The following is a 26,374-nucleotide window of genomic DNA, read 5'->3' as shown; positions in this document are numbered from 1 at the left end:
CCCCGGCCCCCCAGGATGGGGTGCGGGCAGGGGCGCCCCGGCGGTGCGGCATTGTCCCGCGCGAGGGAACAACCTGTGCTTGTCGGGATTCCTAGAAACGGGGGTAGCCTTTCTCTGAATCTCGACAGAGAAAATCAATCACTGAAAAAATGCTTCGGTCGGTGCCAAGAAGAAATCTCAAGGATTTGCTGTTTGTTGGAAAGTGCTGCCAAAAAAAGAAGTGTTTTCAGGCCTGCTGAGGCAGTAGAGAAGCCGATTCCCGGTGTAGGGTCTGGGCCAAGCACAAGCAGAGTCGATACGAATTTTATCGCCTGTAATCGATGAGCTCTGCGCAGCACCGTGGGGTGGCTTCACGGCGCACCTGCAAAAAAGCTTGCGCTGCCAGCGAGCAGCTCCCTTGGGCATCAGGAATGAATGGCACAGCGCTGAAACGCCTTTTAAACACCTTTTGTGTAGACCTGTCGCCCTAGAAATAATTTTTTTTAATCAAACTTTCCCATAAAACGTGGGGGGTCTGAGTGTTCCCTGCACTGCAACCGGCCCTTGGCAGCAGGCAAGTGATGCTGCATGCGTGAACCTGGCGGGAAATGCAGTTCCCCGAGCGATGCGTACCGAAAGGCCGTTCTCCTCTTTCCTTTGCAGTTCTCGGTGTGTAATGCAAAGCCTAGCGTAACCTGAAGACGGTGGCGGGCGGAGGCCCAACATGCCGTGCCATGCCAAGCCATGCCGTGCTGTCCCTACGCCCACCTGGCTGGGCCCGTGTTTGCAGAGGTTTAGGCAGCTGAAAAAAAATGGCAGCTTGTTCCCCGGCATGAAACATCATCCTTTGCCTTCACAGGGAACCTGACGCATCTTCAAAACAGTCAAACGACCGAACGCTGCGGTGAGTCATGATGTGTTAGCCGTGAGTCACCGTGGGATTAAAATAACTCTTGCACCATAACTCTCCCCCTGGACAAACACCGTCGCTCACTTCACTGCAGTTGGTGGTGCTGGGCTTGACCAAAAGCGAGTCGTGGGCTGCGCTTGCGGAGCGGTGCTCCTGTCCCAGCCCGTCCCCACGTGGTGGAGCAGCCAACGGGGACGTTCTTACACCCTCCTCCCCAGCCACCGTGCTTCATGTTTGCAGCATCTTGGTTTTTTGCCATGGGAATGCAGATGATGGGACATGTAAAACACTGGATCAAGTTCATCATGGGTGTAAGCAGGGATAACCTTACCGAAAACCCTCTGGCACGGAGAGGGCACCCCAAGCCCAGCACCTGCCAAGGGAAAGAGCACAGTAACATTGCCCTGGAACAAAAGTCCCAGACAAAATTAAAAAACAGGGGGATTTGAGATGCATCCTCTATTTCCTAACATGACTGAAGCCATGCAATCGCATTTAACTCTGGTTTCTTTGCGGGTGCTCCTGCCACACCATCCCCATCGAGCCTGGCCTCGGCTCCCGCTGCAGTCAGCTACTGGGTGCTGCCTTCCTCCTCCTCTTCCTCTTCTGCACACCCACCCGGCTGTTCCCACACACCCTTGGGGAGTTGGGGGAGCCACTGGTGATCCCGTTTCTTTGGCACCATGCGAAGGCTCATGGCCCCTGGCAGCCCCTGGAGCAGGCGCAGTGGTCGGACACAGCTGAGTGACTGGTTTCGCACCGGCGGGGCTCCAGGGACCTCGGTGGGACGATGCCTGACACGCTCCGCTGGGGAAGGAGCTCACCCACCCAGGCCCGTGCCGACATGAATATTTCTGTGCCACTCTCACATCCCCAGCTGAAGAGACCTCGGTGCCTCGGCGTGCAGAGCCAGCAGAAGATGCTGACCTGGTCTCTGTGCCAGATAAAGCAAGGAAGCCCCCGTGTAAATCAAGTCATTAGACGCAGACTGTTCTGTAAGCAAATGAACAGAAAGGAATGAGACCCCAAGCGATGGTGCAAAGCCGAGTGCCGGCCATCCTCCGCCCTCCTCGGTCAGGGAGCGGGGCCAGCGTGGGCTCCCAGGGCAGGTCGGCCCAGCTCCTTCCCTGCTATTGAATTTCCAAACAAAACCATTTGCAAAATGATTTGAATGAAGCCCCAGCTAGCTAACTACTCCAACACCCCCATTTTGTCCTTAAAAACTTTTCGCCTCCTTCCTCCACACCCTGCACTTGCAAAGGTGGGGAAGGTGCTTTCCCGCTCACCCAAGGATGGAGCAGCCCGGCCGGGGGCCGGTGGGAACCCTGGCTGGGGCAGAGCCTGCGGCGTGCACGGGGTGAGCAGCTCCCGGCGCTGCTTTTCTTTCTGCTTTGAAAACTGCCCAGAAATCGGGTAGCTTCTTTTCACAGTGTTTTTCTTTCTTTGAAAACAGGAGTGGGAGGAGGGGTTGTATGTTGGCTTGTAGTCTTGGAAACCGAAGCCGAGGAATATTGAATGGAAACCCAAACATGAAGCTGCCTATGAACTACAGGCCTGATGTGGAGATAGGATCTGCAGAAACAACTCGCGCTGGCTGCAGCCGCTCCGGAGCCTCCTACGGCCGAGCGATGCAGGGCTGCGGCGCAGAGACTGTGAGACCCTGCGCGGCTCTTGTACGCTGTTCAAAACAATTCGCGAGTGCCATTTCCATCTGGAGATTCAGCTGGTAAAATAGGACACATCCACGCCAATAAAAGTAGCTACAACCAAAGTAGCTTGAGGCTATTGACATAACTCTCTTTCTCGGTAACGCTTCTCTCTGCCCCACGGGTCTCAACCACCTTTTCACTGAGACCATCTGACTGACCAACACAACCAAGTTAAGCTCAAAGCAGCTGCGTGCAAGGTTATGAGTTCTTTTCCTGTCCTGAAGAAGGGCTTATAAGCCTAAAAGTCTGCCTGTTTTTTTTCAGCTTTATTAGTCGATTTAAAAAAAATATACTGTATTTCCCTACAAACCTTGTCCTTGGTCATTTTAGACCATCGTAGCTACAGAAGCACTATGACTCTTTGCCAGCCTAGCCATTAAACACGAAGCAACTGGTCCTGATTTAACTCACTAAAACTCTCTTTGATTTTTCTGCATCATTTGATTTGGTCCAGACCAAAAAAAATTCACTTTGGCTGCTCATTTCCGCAACAGAAGTGATTTGCTGGATTAGAGAACTCTCGATATTGCTCCGATTTCAGTTTCTTTCCCAATAAGTGTCATCTGATTCCTTATCAAGACAGTTTTGTGGCTGAAAGTCTTGGAGATGAAAATCAGGAGCCTGTTCCAGGAACACCAGAGCCAGAGCGGAGCCCCGTGTTTGGAAAGCGCTGCGGCTCGATGCATTCCACATGGACGCGGTAATGCTCGGCAGTGCCTCGTGTGCCACAGCACAGGGGGAGTTAGCTCTTGTTTGAGCCCTTTCAGAGAAAAGTGATATACCAAAGGGCAGAGTCGAACAAAGGTATGGTTGTAATTAGAATCAGAGCAGTTAAATCTGACATTCAGCTGTTTTATGCCAGCTGTGCCTTTAAAAGGAAGAGCATTTAGGCATTGGGTTTCATGTCTTTTTATTGTTTATTTAGCATGAATTTAATCCATATCCTTTTTTTTTTTTTTTTAGCTTAACTTTCTTTGCATGCGTCTATGCAATTGCATAAGACATGAAGAGCTTGTAAGTGTTCTTACAGCTGTGCAAGTTTTATATTAATGGAGCCCTTACATAATTTTGACACAGATACATTATGTACACGTCTGCAGTTCCTGAGCATGGCTCAGAAAAGATATCCCCCAAGAAAAAAAGAAACAAAGAAAGAAAGAAAGAAAAGAAAGAAATTAAGAAAGGAAGGAAGAAAAGGCCATTTTGTTCCTGGGGAAAAGTGAAAAATGGAGAGCAAAGATCTATATTTACAGGGGGATATTTGCACTGCCTACCCAGCTACAGAACTACAGAAAGCAAATAAATGCCTGTTAGTGCAACTGTAATTACCAGCGTTCAAGAGGAACTTGGGCTGTGCCTGTGCGGTACGATGCTGCGCAGACGGGGACCCCCCCTGCCACCGGCTACCCCTGAGTCCGGGGCACGGCCCCACGGGTGGCTCTGGTAGCCCCTCGCTTGCCCTGGGGGATTTTGCTCCCCCCTTTACCAGGGTGTTCCCAACCCACACCCCAGCCTGCAACGCAGAAACGGCAGGATCCCAATCTTTGCTTTTGCTCTCCAGGAGCCGAGGTGAGCCCCGGAGCCAGTCCTGCTCATCCAGCCCACGATGCTCCTGCACGGGCTCCGTCGCGTGGCTTGAGCCTGTGGCTCCAGGGTGCCCCGATGCTTTTCCAGCCTTGAGTAACCTCAAGACCTTTCCATCAGTTATGCAGAGCCCACACTAAACGTGCCACTTTCACAAGTTTCATGGCAGTTCAGCTTGCCTCTGCTTCCCGCGAGGCTGGCTCTTACCTGCTGTAAACAAGCAACGCTTCATCCCCGTCCCGTCCCGGGGACGGTTTTACACCGGTGAGCTCTCCGCCCCACGAGTACAGCCGGTAACAAATTTCCTCCCTTTGCAGACATATGCCATCCAGGCCTAAGTCATCCCAAAAGTTGGCTCCATACAACGATCCTCCGGTGATTTCATACCAAAGCGGTCGAGGCACCTCTGCCCCAGCCCTGCGCTGCGGGACAACGAGCACAGGGTCCTGCAAACTCTGCAGCCTTGCAGCTTTCCTCCCATTTTACTTCAAGGATTTCCCCATTGGGAATCTCTGGCTAGAAAGCAAACTGGAACTAAAGGGCTTCCAATAAACTTTTAAAATTGATTTTTACCAAGCGGGTCCCTTCTTCCATCATCAGCCCCGACCTCCAAGGAGGATGCTCCGGCGAGGGCTGCGCGGGCTCTCCCTGCTCCCCCCCGCAGAAGGGAGATGCCGAGCGAGGTCCCCAGCTCACCCCGTCCTGCCCCGCTCTCGTGTCCGGGGCAGGACAGGCACAGACTGGTATCGGTCACACCGGGATGGACAGAGCTCTGCTGCATCACATCCTTTCTCCAGGGTATTCATTCGGCTGGTGCCGATGCTTCTGCTTCCCTGCAGCTTGTGTGGTTTCTGTGTGATTTGACCTCCTGCCTGCAGCGACACCGGGCTCCTGCCATCAGTGAAATCCTGGCTGTGCGCAGGATTTGAAGAAAATCAGTGTAATTGTTCCCGGTGGAATCACACTAGAGAAAAGCACAGAAGCGTCAGGTCATCCACTCTCTGCTGGATCACTCTCTCCACCTGCACATGCACATACGCACACACATATATTTCTGCTTCCCTCGATGCAGACACATAAATATTCTCTCGCACACACATATTCACATCTCTCCCACACACTTTCTCTCTTTCCCCAGCTCTCACCCACACACGGTTTTACTCATTTCCCCCCACCTTCTCTCTCTGTCTCTCACACCCAAGGAAAACCCTCTTAATTAAGAAATAACAGCTCTATGTGGAAAAGGATTTTGCACAAAAAAGTAACAGTGGAGCAAAGAGGCAGCCAAGCCGCTGTGGGAAGTCAATGCCCACTACGATAAAAGCAGCTAATTAAAAACCCTCAGTGGAAAAGCAGCTCCGCGGCCAGGGAGGATCAAGGAAAGCTTACACAGGTATGGAGCAACTCCAGCTCCCCTGGCAACCAGGCAGAGCCGACCACTATCTTAATCTGCAGTAATTCTTGTAAAATAAGCTGCCACCTCCCTCCTGCTCCGCTCTGGCTGCAGTAGCCAGGAGAGGCTCTGGAAATAAGCTGGCCGTGCTGGATCAGGCCATCATCTCCCACACTCACCTCCCTGCGCCCAGATCCCCCTGAGCACCGAGCCCAGCTGGCAGGGGGGTAGCGCCTTTATTCAATTTTCTGGGTCAAAACTCCATATATTGCGTCTTCCATGCAAACACCAACTGCCAGGGGCGATGAAAAGGTGACCCAATTGTTATGGCAGAGATGCTTTAGGGTTCATTCCCAAAGTTTCCACCAATTTCCTGCAGGACCACAGGCAAGGCACTTCATCCCGAGCGCCTCGGTTGACTGTTGGCATTATCAGCTCTTGGGGACCGGCGCTGGTTATTTCTGGGTCACCGGGCAGTGCGCTGGGCCCTGCGCTGGGCAAACCTGCTTGGTGCTACTACAGTAGAAATAAGTGGGTGTTGCAGCACTGCTCAGCTGTTTCTATAGCAAACCGCTATCATTGTATCTCCAGGTTGCTCAATCTCCTATTTTACAGTGAAAATAACACATGACCCTTTTTTAAGTTAGAGACCTTTATTTAGGAAATAAATAAAATTATAAGAAAATATGAATGATTGTAATAAATACAGCACTTGTCAAAATTACACAGCCATGAAAAGCACAGTATTTTTAGGCATATTACTCCAGTGTGGTTACAGGGGCTGGCACATTACTGGAAAAATAACTTCCTGTCCCTGAAAGAACATTTTAAACATGGAAGAGAGAAAGACAGACAGAAGAGAGACTGTGTGTGTGTGATGGCAAAGAATATCCAGTTCCTTCCCAAACAGGCTTCGATAGATATTTGTTTATGCCATGGGTTTTTTTGAAACTTGATACTTCATCACAACTAATTACTTTAAAGGATGCTGTCAAGATAGAAATGAGAGATTTGAAAAATCTCTTCATACGCCGGCAGCCAGGCTGGAGGTTAGTCCCAGCACATGACATTTCACCAGCTCTGCTAGATGGCTGCTGTTTCCATGGTTTGCAAAATATAAGCGGACAAACAGTTTCTGCTTTCCCTTCTCATGCAGCGGGCACAATGTTGTCTGTCAGTTTTGTGTTTTCAATTGAGACATGGGATATATTGCAAAGGAAAAACGAATGAAGTCATTGCATAAAGGCCTTTCGCTTATACATACACACCTGCCTGCATCTGCAAGATCAGGCCTTGGGTTTGCACACTGCTGTCCCACTTGTTCAGCACAACAGCTCAAAGTCCTGGACAAGCAAGCTGTACTGCAGCACGAGTTTGCTGGAAGTTCAGAAACTGCTGCACCAAAACCCAGCTCAACTCCATCGATTCTGTCAAACAATTGTTAACCAGGGAACGAAGAGGGCGAGACTTGCTGCTTTTTGGGAATAAGGTGTAGCATTTGAACTTCACACACATCCAGACATTTCCAAGTTTGACTTGCTTATTAAAAAAAATATATATTCATTCCTTACCTCTATTAAAAAAAAAAAAAAGACAAAAACATTTCTAGGAGTTACTTCTATTTTAGCGTGTGAAAAGACTTAAAACATCAGAGCACATAAAAAGAATTAAGCAATAAAAAAAAAGATCGCTACTTTCTAGTAAGTCACTTGCCTTGAACGTTCAGGAAGTGACTGAACACTTTAAAACAAAGCTACTGAGGGGTCCTTACCACAGCTTGGACTGGCAGCTCTGGACTTCCCGGGGGTTACCAACTCTCAGAGCTCCATATCTGTAATGGGAAAGTCTAACAACTCCTTTGGAAATACAAGAGGTAATTTCCCCAAGGCACAGTGTAATCTGGTCACTGATTGCTGATGCAACAGAACATCTCTTTACAGAGCACATAAATATAAGTCTAAAATAAATAGCAAGGAATAAATCATCCGGTATAAGGAATTCAAGCTACCAATGCTATCCACAACTCACTGCTTTCAAGGTCATCAATAAGCACAAACAGAGATACCTGATCGGAGGAAGGAATCTGCCCTTGCCCTTGGTGGGGGTACAGCCAAAATCCCACATCAGGGCTGCCAGCCAGCGCAGTCTGACAGATGCTCGCTCCGTACCTCCCAGGAAAGGGAGCAGCACACGCCACAGCGTTGCCAGAGGATGCAGAAAGCTCAGCTTCACTCCTTGCATCCCAGAAACCTGTTAACGCAAGGGTGCTAGAACGGAGCTCGGGCCGCACTCCCTGCCAGACACCTAGGCAGATTGACACCCACGCCTGGGCCAAGCGTGAGAAAGAACAGCGCCTTTTTCCACAAGTGCATCTGCGGGGGGGGGGGTGTCGTGACTGTAGTCTACATCTAAACTGGGAGCATTGGCTGTTTTGATTAAATAATCACACTTCCCATTTGCAATAGCACACTCCATGGGGCACTGGGCAAAGTACTTGGCATGCTCAGCAGTAGATAACTCTAGCAGGCAGATCTTCAGCGGGCGTGATGCAGTGGAGCACAGGCGCAGGCTCTCTGGATTTTGTGTGCACGTGAAAACTAATACAAGTCTCAAGCTCACTTTTTTTTTAATTGTAAACTAATGAAATTCAGTGGGTGATTTACCAGACACCCATATTTCAAGATTTACTAATTTGTTTCTATAATGCATTTAAGGAAAAGCGTGTCTTCTTTCACATAGGCATATTTAGGTGACTGTAATTTGGACAAAGGGAGGAACATGGGACAGCCACTTGCAACATTCATATCATTCACTGGTCTCTGAAATGAAGCAGAAGTCAGGTCCGGGCGAAATGCATCAATAATATGTTCCCTGTTATTTTGGTCAAGCAACATAAATGTAACCTGAAACACAGAATGTGGCAATGATGAGTAATTGAACTGAAAAATAAACCAGAAACTATCAGAGACAGAAGTGCAAACATGCTGCAAAAGCAGCTGGAAGGTCTGTTGATAATTAAAGACAAATTATAATCATAGAATCATTTAGGCTGGAAAGGACCTTTAAGATCATCGAGTCCAACCATCAACCATGACCACTAAACCATGTCCTGAAGTGCCTTGTCTGCGCGCTTTTTGATGTGAATGTTTTGACGAATGTTTCGCAACCTGCAAGGTCAGTTAATGTGAACAAGGGAGATTGTAGCGGTTCCCAGATAAGGTATTTAAAACTTTGCCACCCGTAAAATAAAATTAAATAAAGTAAAGAATTATTTCTTGGTAGAGAACTGCACAGTCCAAAGACTTTTTTCCTCTCTCTCCTGACAACTTAAACAAACCCCGCGTTTGGTTACAGTCATTACATTCATTCTGTTATTGTGGTTTGGAATCAAAAGAAACAGTTCAGCTGCCTGTACACAAATATGTAGAAGACACAACCTAAATGTCAGTACAGAATCTCCCCATCTCATTACCACTTCTATTAACTCACTGTTCTTTAGCTTTAAATGTGAAAACTATGTAATAATTTTTTAATACAGTGAAGTTTGGGAACTTTGATTTCCATTTTTTTTGGCTGCTAAATGGTAGTAAGGCTATTTATATGAAAGGCTTACAGAATTATTACCACACGAAGGCAAGTGCTATAAGAGAGATCAGAACCCTGTGCGTACTTTCACTGCTTTTCTAACCATTGTTGCCATTACCAGATAGCACTTATAAAATGAGAAAAAATAAGATCAGGATCACATAAGACATCTATAGTATGTTTGTAAGTAGAACTCTAACCTCACATTTCTGACACCTGTGCTTCAGGCAGCAAATCGTAATTCCCTCATGAACTGATATTATCTAGGTATAGCAAGAGCCAAAAAATGTGTCTCTGGCTTTAGCCCAGGTGGACACTGGTTGGAATACATCAAGCACCAGTACTGTGGTGTCTGAAAATGCCACAATGCAAAGTATGGAATCTCGGTACGAGCAGCCTTCCCTGTGTGTAAGTCACTCTATTCAGAGACAAATTATTACCCAAGATTACACTATGGCTAGTAGCTATTGGACAGGAAAATGGGAAAGCACTCCAAGTTCCGCTAAACTCCAGAGAAAAAGTCCCCTTGTGTTCACTGGGAGAAATAGTGGGTTTATGCTAGGATCAGATAGGAAAAGGTTGCCCTTCTTACCTTGTGTCTGAAAGGCCACGGGAGCAAAGCATCGTAGTCTCCTTTCATGACAACAAAGAACAGGGACACGTGGGTTCCTTTTCCTGTCCCATCCCCATTCAGGTACACCCTCAGACAGACCTTGTAGCCATACTTTGCAGTGTAGAAAGCTGAAAATCAGAAATCTTCATTAGTAAAGCCTCCTTTGAAAAAAAGACATAATGAGTGTTCTGGCATATAGGAAACGATAGCGTATGACGTGTTTTGCCATCACAGAGATGAGAACAGACTAATCAGTACACCCTGGAGATTATAAGCAATGAAAATCCAGTGGTTGGAATCCTTTTAGTGCCTTACGCCTTGGTGAAAATTACCTGTTATTAGCCACACAAGCATATTTTACCTAATCAAATTACTTCTCACATGGGAGATAACTGCTGCAGAAAGCCATTCGGTTCCATCAGGCACCAAGCTGTGGGTTAGACGAGAGGGATCCAGCAGATGTCACTGCAAGTAGCTGCGGCAGAGGGCAAATTGCAAAATGAAAGCCCAGAATAGAACACAAGTCCGTGGAAGAGCATATCACAGCTCCCCTGAATTATAGGCAGGAGAGCATAAGGTCTTCGCATAAACAGCATCTTAGTTTAAGGAGCTATTTTGAAGGATCTCCTGTCCATGTGAGCAGAAAGAAGCACCGTTCTAGAGAAATCAGTAGGTTTTCTAAAGGACTGGGTTTTGCTAACATACATATATGTCCTGTGTTTTACCTGGTGAATACAAACTGACTGTTCTTCCAGTCACAGAGTCTTGTAACTTCCTGCCAACATCTGTTATTTTCCACAGAAAGACCCCATCATAGGAAGCTTGCTCAGAGAACAGAAGACTCTTATGAAGACTGCTCAGGCCTGCATCCTTCTGCGTCAGGCACCGGTGCAACTCTGCAATCTAGAAAAAACAAATCACTTCCCAATCAACCCCCCTCTCCAGGCTGTTGTGCTGCAGAAGTAGCAGAAACGTTCTGGAGTCCTCATGTTCTGGAGGGTCTCCTTTGATTTCTTTTTAAGTGACAGTTATGTGTCAACACATAAGGCAATCAATTGGATAGATGGTTGTTTGGTCCTCCAGGCATAATGCTGCTTTAAGAGGATCAGTCAATTAAACAACTGTCTTGCTTGCTCACAGACTGATCATGGCAAACTCTGAACATTCAAAACTCTCAGGAATATCTAGGTACCTAAACATGGATTTAGGTAACAAATATTAGAGATCCCCATTTGAAAATTTATCCAAAACACCAAAAGGATCCCGTAGATGTGTCCAGAACTTAATGCTTCACAGCTCAAATTCCTGTTCCCATCCCTGTCCTGATCTCTACACCATCTCTCACTGATGTATATAAATATTTGTTATCTACACAACAAGCACACAGACGATGCTTATCATAACTATTTACCTTCAGTTCAAGGCCTCTTATTATATTTTGATCAAGTTCACTCTGTCTCCGAAAGGCTGTAATTTCCAAATTAGAGGTTTCCACCTCTTTATTGAGCACTGCCACAATATTCTCAAACACATGTAGCTTATTTTCTAGCTCAGAAATCACTTTCTCCCTCACAAGTTGTTGCAGAACAGATTCATCTTCAGAAACAGAAGATCCAGGAAAACAGTCTATTTCCAGATCCCCATTGATTTCCAGCCCCCCTGGGATCTGCAGATCAGAGATGCTTTTTCCTGCACCATTCACATTCAGCTCTGACTGTGGGATGGAACCATTTGCAGCTTTGGCAGCAGTGCACAAGCTTGCCTTCAGTTGCTTTATGTGCTGCAGCAAAAGCAGCATGTGGGCCCCAACTGCAGTTTTTTCATGCTCTTTTATCTTCTCTTTGCTTCCCTGTAAGAAGAAGACACTGTCAATACACCCTCCGTACAACTACCATAGCTGGCCTGGGGCCAAATCAAGCAATGTTCCCTTTGACTTCCTGGGAGAGACAGAGTTGGAAAAACTGCAAGATACAGGTCCAGCGATGTAGCAGCCGACTCTCAGAGGAGACATGGAGAGAGGAAAACCAACAAGCCCTCCAATGATCAGTTTAGGCTATGTGTTCACATGTGTACACATGCTACATAAAAAGAAAACAATTATCTACAATTTCTGTATTAAACAGGATGCCAGGCAGAGTCCCAGCAAGATTCTCAAACAAGCCAGTATTTAATACATATACTGTGCACAAAAGATGAGACAAGGCAACAGCTGCCAACTAAAATGCAAAGACAACCCGTTACTGTTTTCAGAGGCTGATGGCAATATTCAAAACAGAGTAGAACAGCATATCTGATAAACCAGCAGAACTGTAATAAACATCTATTTTTATCTGAAGTGAATGTGCAGTGCAGGACACAGAGTATCACTGGCTGAACTGCACCTTACACACACTGTGTAACCATGGCAGTTCCAACACATCTGCTGGTCTACTAAAAGTGGGTAGATTTTTCCCTCTTTTCTTAAAGATATATATAAATCAAGGCCTACTACCCTGAATACAAAGGCTGGCTAGACAAAAGGCACAGTGCCGAGCTGTATTCCAATTGAGACCTTCCTGAAGGCAGCTGTTGCACTCACCCTAAATGAACAGCCAACTTCAGAAAAACGACATCCATCCTTGTTGATTAAGGGCGTAGAGCGATTCTGTTGGGAAAAAAAAAAAAAAAGGAAAGAAAATAATCAAATACCAATTTAAAGAGATTCTTTTATTTACCTACAAACAACTAGGCCACAATGCCAGCGGCTATAAATCAGGTTAATTCAAGTCAAGGCATTACTGCAGCTTACAGTGTCCAACCAGCTTTGAAAATTTATTGGTAAATGAGTCAAGAGTGTGGTTGATTACAAGTTTCTTGCATGCAGTCTGGCAGTTAAGTGTCCATCTAACAGACCCCATAATGATATAACATAATTTAACAAACCACAGTGATCCTCTAGTAACAACTTCTCAAAAATAAGATGCCAATAAGCAAAGTAGCCCACCACAGTGGATAACACCATGCACACAGCCACTCCAACCCTATTCCTGCTCTTAGAGGATGCAGAGAAGAGCTGTGCTGTGCAGCATGTCCTGGGAATGAATGGATCTATCAGACCAAAAGCTCTGACCGACGTTCAGATTTAGACCCCTTCGCAACCAAAAGTATGTCTCTTCAAAGATGCTGTTATACAGCGTATTCTTCCCTTGCTCATGTGGGTGTCCCTGAATATTTGAAAGGAAAAAAACATTTCCCCATTGTCCTGGTTTCATCTAGAATAAAGTTAATTTTCTTCCTAGTAGCTGGTATAGCGCTGTGTTTTGGATTTAGGATGAAAATAATGTTGATAACACAGTGATGTTTTAGTTGCCGCTAAGCAGTGTTTATACAAAGTCAAGGACTTTTCAGCTTCTCCTGCTGCCCTGCCAGCGAGGGCTGGGAGTGCAGAAGAAGTTGAGAGGGGACGCAGCAAGGACAGCTGAGCCAAACGAGCCAAAGGGGTATTCCATAGGATATGACATCATGCCCAGTATATAAACTGGGGAAGTTGGTTGGGGAACACTGCAGCTTGGGGATTGGCTGGGCACTGGTCAGCGGGTAGTGAGCAACTGTATTGTGCATCACTTGTTTTGTATATTCTATTATTATTATTATCCCTTCCTTTTCTGTCCTATTAAACTGTCTTTATATCAACCCCTGACTTTTACTTTTTTTTTTTATTCTCTCCCCCATTCCACTGAGGGGGGGAGTGAGCGAGCGGCTGCATGGTGTTTAATTGCCAGCTGGGGTTAAACCACGACACCCATTTTTGTAAGATTAATTGAGAAGATAATTCAATAAAGTTAACTGTGGGAACAGGGAAGAGAAGGTAGTCAGCAGAGCTATGTTGAATGTAACAAGCACCCAGACATACTGCCATATGTAAATGAACAAGTGATAATCTAAACAAACAAGTGATACTTTTATGAACTGAAATAAAGCTGTGTTGCATTCACTCATCTTTTACCTACCTTTTCCTTTGATGGTGTTTCTGTTTGGACACGTTTTTGTTCCGGACATAAACTGCCTTCACAGGAATGTTCCTGTCATTACAACAAGAAGAAAATAATTTAGTGCATTATTAAAATTATTGAGCATCTTTATTTAGGAGTCTCTGAAACAGAGCTTGTGTTTGGGAATACTATTCCCATTTTACAAAAACTTAGGGATTTGGGAGGCTTTTCTACAAGAAATTCTGTGTTATGGAAGAAAAAGTTTACAACAAGTTTCTTGCTTTCTTCCTGGAAGGTGTGGATTTAAGGCAGAGTAAAGGAAGGAAGGGTAACTTCCCCAAGACCACTATGAGCTCCACAACGCATGGTGCAAACTCCTGTACCCCCGTCCAGAGACTGCCCACTCTGGGCCTCACTACACAATAGGCTGCAGAGTTCTCTGGCTTCTCTTTAGAGGAAATAACATTCAGAAATTTGGGACTAAAGCACATCTGCTAAAAGCGGGTGCTGCTGTCCTCTGTCAACGAATTGCAGACTCGGAGGTTTCTCAAGCTAAGCCTCTAAGCTGATTACTCTTCTTCTCAGCCTCGCAGGCATGCTCAGTGACGGATCTCCAGATGCAATACCTGTTAAGTGAAAGTACAAAGCGTGATCTTTCGCTTATGGGGCCCAGAGCTTTTGGAAACTACTTACAGATGCTTTGCAAGGTCACCCTGGGAAATTTGATACAAGATTGGCAACGTACAAGTCTTGCCCAGTTCAAACCATAGTTATGTGCATACACATACACACACATATGTGTACATGCACATATATATGCAATGACATGCAGGTGGGTTACAGAACAGAAAGCAAATATACAGGAAACCCAAATACAAACTCCTCTTGCATTGACTTCATATAGTTTGCTTAATGTGCAGACCCTTCTTGCATCCTGCTTATTAATATTTTGAAGGCTTGAATCCAAATTTTCCATCATGATGTGCTAATGCAAAATGCATTACCGCTAACACGAGACTTCCTGCCATTTCTGGCTCCAAGTAATCCTCCTGCCATTGGTTCAGACAACTGTAGTATGTGTATTTAACACAGCAACTGTCAGCTTTCAATTCATGCTGTCCAGGGGGGCTGTCTTTAATCTTTATAAATGCCTTTGCATGCCAGTACATTTCCTATAGCAGTCTAGAAATTTTTTGATAAAGCAATTCCAGCAACCTTCAAGTCTCCCCTGCAAAGAGTCCTGAGGTTTCTCTTTTGATCCTCAGAAATACAGCCATAGGTTTTTCTCACTCTCTCACTCATTTTTTAATACTATCTTAGCTATTGCACAAATTATGCCTTTATTTTCTTCCTTTCTGCTATATGACTCCTCCAGATCACTGATTTTTTGCAGGCGAGAGGGGTTGATGAGAAGTGTCTTTAATGGAAATACGAAAATCACAAGACCAATGACTGATTGGCTAAGATGGAGAGAGCGACAGCAGTGTCCAAAACTTACTATTTGCTCCCAGAAGATTGTGGATACATGGAATACACACAAATAATCAAAATTCGCATGCCACATCACTGCAAATTTAATAAAGCAGATCATGTAACCAGCAAAATTCCAATTATACAAATACTAACTAAGGCAGGCAGAGAAAAATCAACATCTCAAGGCCAATCCCCTGCTTGGTTGCCAAGGTTTCCTAACGAAAAAAATTAATTAGATGATAGCTAACCGGAATGAGTGGGAGGAAAACAGTTCTTCAATGCAGGAAAATTAAGCCTGCTGAGGTGGATCTGTGGTATCACAGACCTCTGAAAAGAGAAAAGGTGCTCAGGGAACATTCACAAAGCTCAGGTTTCCTCCTCCAGCCTGCCTACTGCACTTACAGAAGGCTGAAAGGGATTAAGTGTTGCCACCTTCTGGTATTTACTGTCTCTCTGAAACATACACTGGATTTAGCACTGGTAAAATGTGCCTGGGTCCAGGTACTCTTCTCTCTCTAAGAGTTAGTAAGATATTAAGAGCACATGCAAAAGCTTCCCAATAAGGATGTTTTAGCAAGAGCACCTTATTCTTACCCCAAAAGGACTGTTAGGCTCAGGTTGAGTAAATCTTACAGCTCAGTATTTGGAAAGGCATAACTTTGTGACAGTTATGACACGCAAAGCTATCCACTACTGTTTACTTCAGGCTACATTTTTGAGATACTTACAACCCTCCTGCCATCTAAGTCTTATATCACTATGGCCCCATTCCAGGACAAAACTCAAGGCTGGCAATTATTCTCTTTAAATCATCTGGAGGGAACAATACTCATTATGCTACACCCCAAAAGAGTGTTGCCCCAGCAACATTTTCTGTGATAATAGAGCCCACAGGGTCAGAAGTTAGGTGGGGTTGGGATGAGCACATTTTCAGAGCTTTCAAATCAAAACACACACAGCAGTGTTAGCAGGTGTGGGGCATCTCTCATTCATGCTGCTATTGCTTTGCTCCAAGAGTTTTTAATCACAAACCGTCCTAAACAACAGATGATGGATGCAATTCCATCATGAGGCTGAGGAGCGTGCCACTGAAGCTACATCTTCAGCAATGTCTTCATACAAGAACAGATAATTTCCTATCACTTTTGATCTGCCCCACCACATCATTTCCTCCTTCAGCAACACAGAAGAGTGTCTGTTAGCTCACTTCATGTCCTTAGACCACTCCCAGAATTTGTACTCTACTGCATCTAGAAAAATGGGTAAAAATAAAGAGTACCTTTTATTGAAGTTAAAATGAATGTATAAAGGTACTTAAAATCTGCAAGTCAGTAACACATAACGTTGCCCCGCTATCATAATTTTGAGCGTCAACTGAGAAAGTCATTACTTTTAAGAAAGAGTAGGTTTAGTAACATAAACTTAGAAGTTTGGTGATCAACTACATTCTTGTGTAAAACCCCCCCTTGTTTTAAAGAGGATTTTGAGCAAATGCTGGGGACGGACTAGGGTTACCCTGTACATATATACACACGGGGTATATACACATACATTTTGCAAGTCCCTGTCACAACAGTGGGAAACACAACTTAAACATAAAAAATATAAATTAAATATGTTTAAATAGTCACTGAGAAATTTCTGGCAGATTCAGAGTATGCTCTTCCTGGTCTATGTGGACACTGCTGCTAATTTGGAGAGTTATACCTGACCATATCTAATAGAAGTACTATCTGACAAAAGCCTGCCTTACAAATTTCTGGGCAGTTTTAGTTTGAATAAAACTCCAGCTGCTTTCAAGATCTCTTCCCTGCCACTGTCTGTGTTCTTCTGCTTCTTACCTACCTCATACTGGGACACATGCTTCGAAACAGGTGATAAAACATGAGCTGCCCAAGCCCTGGATGAGCACACAGATATTTCCCTCTCTGTTGTAACATCACAAGCGACTATCAAATACAGCTCTTTTTTCCCTCCAACACATGCATGGAAAAATTAGCCAACTCAGGAAAATGAAATATTCTCCAAATGCAATAGCATTCATGAAATCAGGATGAAAAATGTCATGATAGATTATTTAAGCCAGTAATATAAAGCCTTCATTTGAAACAAAGAAATGTTCTTACTTGGTATTCACTACTGGATAAGCTCCGCTTACACTTCTGACACATTGTCACATTATTAACACATCCATTTTCCAAATGATCTGCAAGTTTCTTTCTCATCACCATGTGTCCACAACCAGTGTGACACGGGATTAAAGCATACTCACATAAGCTCTGATGCTCCTGGAAGTAAAAAGTTAAAAACCAAAATGTAAACTGCAGAGATACTTTTATCTATAAATAGTTTCCATTCTGCCAGCCTAGATCTTTGCTTTGCATTTCTTCTAAGCTTGGGTAAAGTCCCACTCCACAATGTTACCGAGATTACTGGTGAAAAATTCACCAACTTTACTGGCGCTTTTTTGTTAATTCTTACCTTAAAAAAAAAAGGTATAACAACCAAACAACTTTTGATAAATTCAAACATGAGGTCTCCCTTGAACTGTCTCTCCCTAGTTGCTCTTGTTTGAAAACAACATGATCCTGGTCCCAGCTCTTTTCCTTGTATTAGAGGATCCCTAACTTTTAGCCTGGGGTTTTTCACGTTGTTTTTTTTTTCTTTTTTTTTTTTTTTTTTGGGGTTTTGGATGGGGTTTTTTGAGCACCGAGACCATCCTGCTCTGGCTGGTAGGATGAATATGGTTAGTCTGCTGACATCTCTGCACAGCATGAAAGAATGGACAGCTGACGCCTTCTATGCAACAATTAGGACACAACCTTCACCTATATTCAAAATAACTTCAAAAACATTTCCTTTTCACTGTTTGCCTCCTCTCAACAAGGAAAAATATTAGCATTACTTCTTTCGTAACTACATCCAACAGGTCTACTTTCAGATTCTTAAAAACACAGTATTTCAATAAAAACTATTTACTCTGACCTCTTTTACTGAAGATTGTTGTAGGCACTGTGTCACAACTGATTTTGTCTTTAAAGGGAGATGGCTGTCCCCTACAGAACAGGCTCAGAAATGCCCATTTCAATCACACGCCCAACTCTCAAATCAATTTTGCCATGTATTCATGCTGAGAGGGGCTCCAATTCTCAAAACCATGAAGCTAAGCAAACTGAGTAGATTTTTCCTTAAAGAGGAATACGGTCAAACAGAAAATTTGTCCAAAATTAGCAAGGCAAAGGCAGCACCACCTCAGATGCTTATCAGATACACAGTCATACAAGGTACACAGCAGACTCCCTGTTATAAATGCAGAAAGACCCTCTGTTCCTACACCAGGGGACCAAAATAGAGCTGCTTTAGTATCAGAATTATCTGCATTTTTTCATTATTCTAATTTGCATAGCAAATTCCCAAATTTTGCCCATTTAAACATTTTACCGGGGGCATTTCACATCAGTCTGAAAAGATTGACGAAGATATTCAATCGAGCCATTTACACAGGAGGAAATAATTTCTCTTACAAAAACATACTAAGGATATTGCCCATAACAATGACCTGGAGACTGAGGTATTCTGGTCTGTCAAAACCTGCTTGTAACATGCTTACATTTAAATAATAAGTAAACTCACTGGAAAAAAAAATCATAGTTCATATAAATTTGTGCATCATTAATTTCACAATCATTCAGGATGTTCTGGATTTGGTCAAAGCCCTACTAAAGTTAATGGCATGTTTTTAGACATGTTGGTATAAATCATGATACCTTTGCTGATTCTAATGACATTGCATTAATTTGTGTTTGCTGAGAACCTATTTTCATTGTCTTTCTGTCCCCATTCAAGTAAGAGTGCAGGTTTAAACGTACTTCAAAATTTTTCATGATACCAGACCAACTGCATCCAAGGGTCACACAGTGTACTTTGAGTTCAGAAATCTCTTTATTAATGGCAGCATCACCAAAAGCCTGGAAAGTAAACACGGTAAGGAAAAAAACACTGGTCAGAAAGTACTCCAGCATGCATTTTTTACATAGGAATAACGTGACTGTCAAAATTTCAGATCTTGATAAATCCCTTATTTTTTTTAAATTTACGGTACTGCCATAAGACTCTCTAAACTAGCAAGTTAATCTTAGTGTAGCAGAAGCCCAAATAATTACTAAATAATTTCTTTCTTATGGTTCAAAAATAAACTATTTGATGTGATATAAATTTACTGAAAATATGCCTAGCCAACTACAGCTATTATTTTAAGTTTCTTTTCACAGAAGCCTGAAATGCGTCACATGCAATGAATGCGCTGACAGGACCCTAACTATAGGGTGCTGCCATGTGCCACTCTTAATGAATGCGTTTCACTATGGGGGTCATTAACACCTTCTAAACACGGTGCAGAGAGGACTCGAGACTGTTCTGCAGTGAGAGTACATTTCTCAGACCATGGCTGTTTCCATTTAGTATGGCACTGTACTAAAGAAATGTAAACCATATGTGAGTAGGGGTTTTTTGCACTACATAGACTTTCTTATTATGTTAACCATGAAAAATTGTACAATTATGATGTAAATTATGAAACGCTACACACTTTTAATATTACATCTTGCACAATCAAAATAGGTACACTGACACCAGAACAAGCCCTACTAAAGTTAATGGCATGTTTTTAGTTGGTGAGCACACAATACAGAGGACTGCAGATTTCCCATGTAACACCACAGAGGAAGGCAAGAACCGGGGAGGGGAAGCTTTACAAATAGAGGGGAGAAAGTATTTACAAATGATGCCCACACTTCAATAAAGTTACTGAAATTCTACACAATGAGCTAAAAAAAATAGCAAACAAAATTATCACAATCAACATTCCTGACTGGTTTTTTTTAATTTAGATAAAAGATGTTTGTACTTACCTACATTTGTAGTATTAATCACACAAAAGAAGCACAGCCAATTCTACAAATATACATTTCTATACACAGAGTCTCATAGAAACTCATTCCCTAATCTCAATCTGCAAGCAAAGTCCAGAACTTTGCACATAAATGGCAAACAACTCCACAAACAAAGAATTAAAAAATAATCATGTAGGTTGTACAAAAACATGTATGGCTCCATCTGCATATATGGAAGAGTTTATGTAACAAGCTAGCAATCAACGTACAATTAGTGAACGCGTACCAGCCCCATCCTCTGAAACATTCTAGTCTAATTTATGAGCAAAATCAAAGAAATTCAAGTTATCAGGCACATGGTGGCTTTTTCCCCCTGTGTCATAAGAGAAAAACTCAAGGAATTTCCTGACATTACAAAATAGATCATTTAAAATATATTTAACTACAGGGACAGTCCCAGCAGTGCATGGGTTTCTTACTGCTGTGTGCATTCCCTGTGCTTTTTGTTTCACACATGTAGTTGCCAAATCATTATGGACGCTACTCAGGTAAAAAAGAAGGCAAGAAATCCTCATCTCTTCTTTTATCTGCACAGGTCACTGCTTCAAAATATTCACCTGAACCTCTGCACTCTTATCTAGGAACCTGAGTTTGCACAAACTTCTTTACAGACCTGAGTCAGACCCTCATACAGGAAATGAGATGACTCTCACTGACATAAAAGTGCTCAGGGTCAAACAGAAGGAAACAGAAAATATTTCTCTCTGATTTGATATATTGTAGTTGCACATCTCCGCTCTTTCACTTTATGTATTTCAAAGGAAGATGTTGGTGCAGGGCCTGCTGATGTTGAGCATGGGTGGCTGTTGTGGCACAAATACCTGCCCAGACCTGCCTGTCCCAGAGCTGGCTGTGACACAAGTGGAGGTCCCCTGCCACGTCCCATCTAAAAAAACACTGCCAGACGCACTCCTCCCCGGCACTCTGACCCACACAATGTGTATCTTATGACTTCTAGCTAAGGAAGGACTCTGGTCTACAGCTTGTGTGGTCAGGAAGATCAGCTAGCAACATGGATCAATCGGACCAAAAGCTTTCCAGGATAAATCTAGTGGTTTTTTTCTCTCCAGCTAATGTTGGCCCTCTGGAGCCTGAACCAGGATCTACAGTTACTCTAACACAGCCAGAGATGGGAGAGCCACAAAACTGTTCGTGTTCCATTCAGAGCAGAGAACTGTCCTCTAAGCCAGGTCCATGAATGACAGCAGATAGGGTGTGAGCAGAGGCTTGGGAGGATGCCCCCCCTCCTCTAACTGATTTCAGTGACAGATGCAGATGTTCAGTAACTGATACCAATGAACAGCACCGTAAGACTTTAAGTATATGTTGCAGAGGAAGTGATCATAAATTAAAAGTGTAACAGGGAAGGGATGGGAGTTACCACAGAAATAGATGTTGGGATAAGCTAAGGCAAATACACATCCTGATAGGGCCTTTCTTTCCCTTGTGTGGGTATCTTATTTAAAAATATAAACACATAAACAGATAGCATAGGAAATAAACATTAAGCAAAACCATAACAAAGGTAAAGCAGAGATTATCAGGAATAGATATAACAAATAAACCTGCTAAATGATCTTCATTATTTGTGTTGTTTACAAACTCCAACCATTTGTTGTAAGTTGATCTATACAGGCAGATCCTCACGCCTTCGTGGTGATTGACTTCATCTGGACTCTCAACAGGCAAAAGAATCTGCCCAGGCAGATCAGCTTGCAAGAGTGGGGCCCTGTTTACAACAACCCACGCACAGATTTTGCAGAAAGTCCCAGCAGACTTAGTGAGAATCCCACAGCAGAGAAATCCCAAAGTTATAAGAGAACTGACAGTTAACATAGAGTAAGAAGTTCTTAAGGGTTTAGCTGTACCTATCTGTGGTTACATGATGCATGAAATTCTGTTACTGGGAAATTTACTGCAGAATTTAGGATTTTTTCTGGGATATTACCAAGTTCAGCATTAACAGCAGATTCATTATTTTGCTGCAACCACTTCCTAAACTTCATCTTTTACCTCTCTGCCAGCTGCCTATTGGGTTTCATTTTTCCCTACAAAATTTAGACAGAATGTGTGTCTCTTGGTATTGCTGCACATAATCAGAAAGAAGGCAAAAACACAAGCTGGGACTGAGCCCTATGGCCCGGTTTGTATTCAGGATATAGAATAGTGCAGCGGTGTGCTGGGAAAAATCACACAACAGCTAAAGAGATGTGCACCGTTAAATTACAGATGAAACATTTGCCAGGGCATAGTTTTTAGCAGTTATTATGTTCAGCTCTATGTCTTCCACTATTTCCTCCAGATACCTTGGCTGTCAAAATACTTTCTAGGCAATTCAGCCGGCTAGCCGACACTCTAGCTTTTCTTAGGGATGCTCTACCTCTAGGTTTGGTAACATGTTTGAAGGGTACAGAGAACCACGAGACTAGGATACTTACTAAGGGTAGTAACAGCTAAGACGTATTATTACAAGTAGGAAAGCACCAGTTACTTTGAGACAAAAAGTTAATTATATGGAATAGTGTGGGATTTTATGTTGCAGAACCTGACGGACTTGGAAAGTCCTAAGGCTGCCATTATACTTTTTTAAATCGAAAACTGTGGGAAATCCACATGACTAAAGCATAAGTTAAAATGTGTAACCATCAGTTGCTATCACATTTTATATTATTAACTCCTCAACTATAGTCCAGTGATGACTATAGAGTAGCCCAGAGAATGGTTAATGATAAATTAATGAACTGTGAACTACAACTTACCCTTTCTTCTGCCAATAGGCTTCCCTCACTTAAAGTGCTGGGATCTTCCTCTTTACATTTCTGGCAAATCGCATTTTTATTGTTTCTGCCAAAAGAAAGAATGAAATAACAATCAGCTGGCGTACTGTAGTTTAGGAGGTCTTTGTATAGATACTGACACAAACAAAACCATGGAAATGGTAATTTCCAGAATCCTCAGTCCTTGTTCATTAAAGGGCCAATTCTTGAAGACACTGATGTCAAAAAAACCCTGCTGTTCTATTCCTCAAGACTAGGACTAGGCCCATAAATCTTATTTGTATTGCAGTAAAGTAAGAGCAGCCTAGATCATAAAAACCAGTAAAGACGGAAACCTATTTATCTCATGAATTGTGCAAAAACACCATGAATTAAAGGTAACATGAAAACTAAAGTCTTTTAAAACATAGAAAATGTCTATTTTCCCAAGATAGAAATATGGACTTCAAATTATATAGTAGAACCAGTGCAGAATTGAGTTCTAGAGAGTTAACACCCTACTGCAGCTAAAAAAGGTTTTGATCTACTCTCAAAATATTTAGCATACAGGAAAAGCAAAAAAAACCCCTTCAGTAGAGATGTATTTCATTGCCAGTGCTGTTTAGGATCCAGGTAAATAATGAACTCACACAGACTGAGAAGCTCATCAGAAAAGCATCCCTCCGACCACAGCATAACTGATTTGAAACTGTACTAATTAGCCTGTTTGAGCCAGCTTCCCATTAGTGGGGAGATATAACAATTCCGGTTATGTTCTGCTGAAAGTTTTCTGAGTTTACGGTTTATGTTGCTTCATTAAGGGTCTTTGTTCTAGATTCACAGTAATGGATTTATGTAATTTGGTCAAATGTATTAATTTCAATATATTTTTACATTATTATACGTTGATCTTCAAATCACATGTGGCCAGTGCCTTGACTCAAGCTTTTCAGGTGCCTCTGCACACTGTGATCAGAGCTGGGACTGCACGAATTGCCACACGCAAACTAGCTTTCTAATAACATCCATGAGGAAGCGCAGTAACAGGCTTTAGACTTACTTAGCCAGTACTAAAGCCCAGTCACTGAATCTCGACAGCTGCTATTTTCCAAAACATCAAAGCTAAAGTCAGCTCATATTCATGGAATTGTACTGCAATTTCAACTCTCACCTGCAGGGCGGACATACCCTTTTCCAAAGGCTCTGGATCAAGGTGTAATTGTCAAAAGAAAAGGCAAGATAGAAGCAGCTAATCAATTAAAGCAAATCCCCGCCCAGCTCCTCGTTTTCAGGTCGTCCACGACAATGGCTGTCATTGTTTGTCACTAATGGCAGCAGCACCTTAACATATAGTCACCCAGCTGAGTTACTAAAAATAAAACTCTAAGATAATGTTTATTAAAATCCTATAACATCACATATCGAAGGACTATAAAGTCCCATGGAAGTATTAAGTCAGCCTTGTACTAGTTCTTCAGCTTCAGAATCATTATCTCATGCTTCCAGATAGAAAACTGACATCTATTAAGCCCAGTAACCCAGCCTTCCCCACCCCTAAACTTCCACACTGGAAGCAAGAAGGTAGAGCAGCCTGCAGTCCACCGCAGGTAAGTACTTCCAGATAGTAAAATGACTGAAGTCCAGCGGGCCAGGTATCCACAGACTCATCTACTGAGCACACTGGCACAACGCAGCTCTCAGGGGTGCCTGCAGCCACAGAATCCGTCACTGCGGTGTGACCCTCCATAGCAAGGACCTACCGTACAATCCAGGAGAGGCAGGCTGAGCAGTACCTATGCCCACAGAGCGTTTGCAGGGCTTTCTTCAGAACGTTATTGCAGTTGCTGCACAGGTACTTCTGATCAGGCACATCCTCACAAATGTTAGTGGGATAGCCGAAAGGAAATTCATTTTCATCAGGAGAAGAGCCAGGGACATCCTGCAGGCCTCTGGTTGTTTTCTCAGCCATCTGAAGTAAACTACTGTTAGAGATAAGGAAAAAAAATAGGTGCTCAAACAAGCACACACACGCTCACTTTGATGTGAGAGATCGTATCAGGCGTTAAAGTCCACGAGCAGCTCCAAACCTGTGCAGTAATCTAGTGATCTGTTTAATTGAGTCTGTAGCTGACATGTGTGACTAAATGTCACAGTGGCGTTTGACTAGGTACCAGCAGGAAATTACTGTACAGATTTAAAATTTCCCTCAAACACAACATGAAAACAGACAATATATTAAAATGAAGGGTTGGGTTTTTTTTTCCCAGAGTTTTCTAGCTTGTAGAAAGATGAAGTAAATATTGCCGTCATCTTAGAGCTACAATCCCATCGGTCCACATCACACAGAATTATTTCCTGTCAAGTAAATCCCCAACCACCTTCAGTTCCCAGCAGCCAAAACTTGTGATTACACTTCATAGTTGCAGAAACTGAGGAACTGATGCGTTTACAATTACTTTCCTGAAGTCATAAAACTAGTGGCTAAATGAAAAAGGAAATCTCAAGTCCACAAAAAGCTTAGTACTTGTGCTCTTACCAGATACACCTTGAGCCACACGTGCCAAGGTGTCACGCATGTTCAGTACTGGTTTTGGTTAACAAGAGCTGTGCAGTTGAATATTTTTGGAAATGCAACCAAAACTGATTGTGGTATCCCCACAGTCACTTGGAAAGTTCAAGAAAGATTTTCGCTCAGGGACCTGGCGCAGTCTGATTGTAATAATGCCTTTATAAATCCATTTTTTTCCCATAACAGTACTGTTACAGGAAAATCACCTATCTCAGTATTATCAAAAGTAACACTGACTAACAATCCCCTGAAAAAAATGAAGCGAGACTGCCTGGAGCAGGCCAGGCACAGAAACCGCCGTGTGACTGCCATGCGGTGGGTAGGGCATGGCCTGGATTTAAAACGCTCCCCTTTGAACAAACAGCATTTTTCTGCTGCCTGGCTTAGGCAATTCCCTTGGCCCCTCCAGCCATTTGACGGGGAGCTTAGGAAACAAACGCAGCGGCTACCCAACCTGCCAAGAACCATAAATTAAAACCGGCAACGCTCCATGTGGAACCGCGAGTGAACGAAGCTGTGTCAAGAGGCGTCATGGGTTAGTACCCAGGTGAGGACGGGGCCGGAGCTCCGGCTGCGCTAATGGAGCCCGTCGTTTCCGTGGGGCTGGAAGCCCACCCCCACGGGTGTTTTATATCTCGATAACGCCCCGTAAAACGGCAGCCCTAGGGCAAGGAGCGGGTCTGGCAGGCCCCGGCTCGCCTGCCACCCTCCGTCCCCATCCCCGCCTCAGCAGGGCGGAGGGCCGCAGCTCCGTGGGCGGCGGGAAGCAGCGAGGGCGGCCGGGATCCCCGGGGCAGTCCCCCCGCACACCGCCTCCCCTCCGGGTGCTCCCTGGGGCGCCCTGCGGGGACGGGGCCGTGCGGCCGGGGAGGACTAGGGG

At 43.8% G+C, this 26,374-nt stretch overlaps 1 protein-coding gene across 1 annotated transcript in view; it reads right to left on the bottom strand.

The window, feature by feature from the left end:
- Positions 1-8,262: 8,262 nt before the first annotated feature.
- Positions 8,263-26,374, bottom strand: part of TRAF1 (TNF receptor-associated factor 1) — an 18,793-nt gene continuing 681 nt past the window's right edge. The window contains exons 2-11 of the mRNA XM_010571092.1: positions 24,686-24,907; positions 22,929-23,013; positions 19,087-19,185; positions 17,344-17,505; positions 13,763-13,834; positions 12,352-12,417; positions 11,185-11,622; positions 10,499-10,676; positions 9,753-9,901; positions 8,263-8,478 (exon numbers count right to left, since the gene is read on the bottom strand). Of these exons, the coding sequence (XP_010569394.1) occupies positions 8,263-8,478; positions 9,753-9,901; positions 10,499-10,676; positions 11,185-11,622; positions 12,352-12,417; positions 13,763-13,834; positions 17,344-17,505; positions 19,087-19,185; positions 22,929-23,013; positions 24,686-24,907 (1,687 nt within the window). The remainder of the gene's footprint in view (positions 8,479-9,752; positions 9,902-10,498; positions 10,677-11,184; positions 11,623-12,351; positions 12,418-13,762; positions 13,835-17,343; positions 17,506-19,086; positions 19,186-22,928; positions 23,014-24,685; positions 24,908-26,374) is intronic.

This window comes from Haliaeetus leucocephalus, unplaced genomic scaffold, assembly GCF_000737465.1.
Source record: "Haliaeetus leucocephalus isolate CR32 unplaced genomic scaffold, Haliaeetus_leucocephalus-4.0 Scaffold306, whole genome shotgun sequence".
NCBI lineage: Eukaryota > Metazoa > Chordata > Aves > Accipitriformes > Accipitridae > Haliaeetus > Haliaeetus leucocephalus.
The sequence above is the reverse complement of the archived record's forward strand: the minus strand, read 5'-3'. Positions and strand labels throughout refer to the sequence as shown.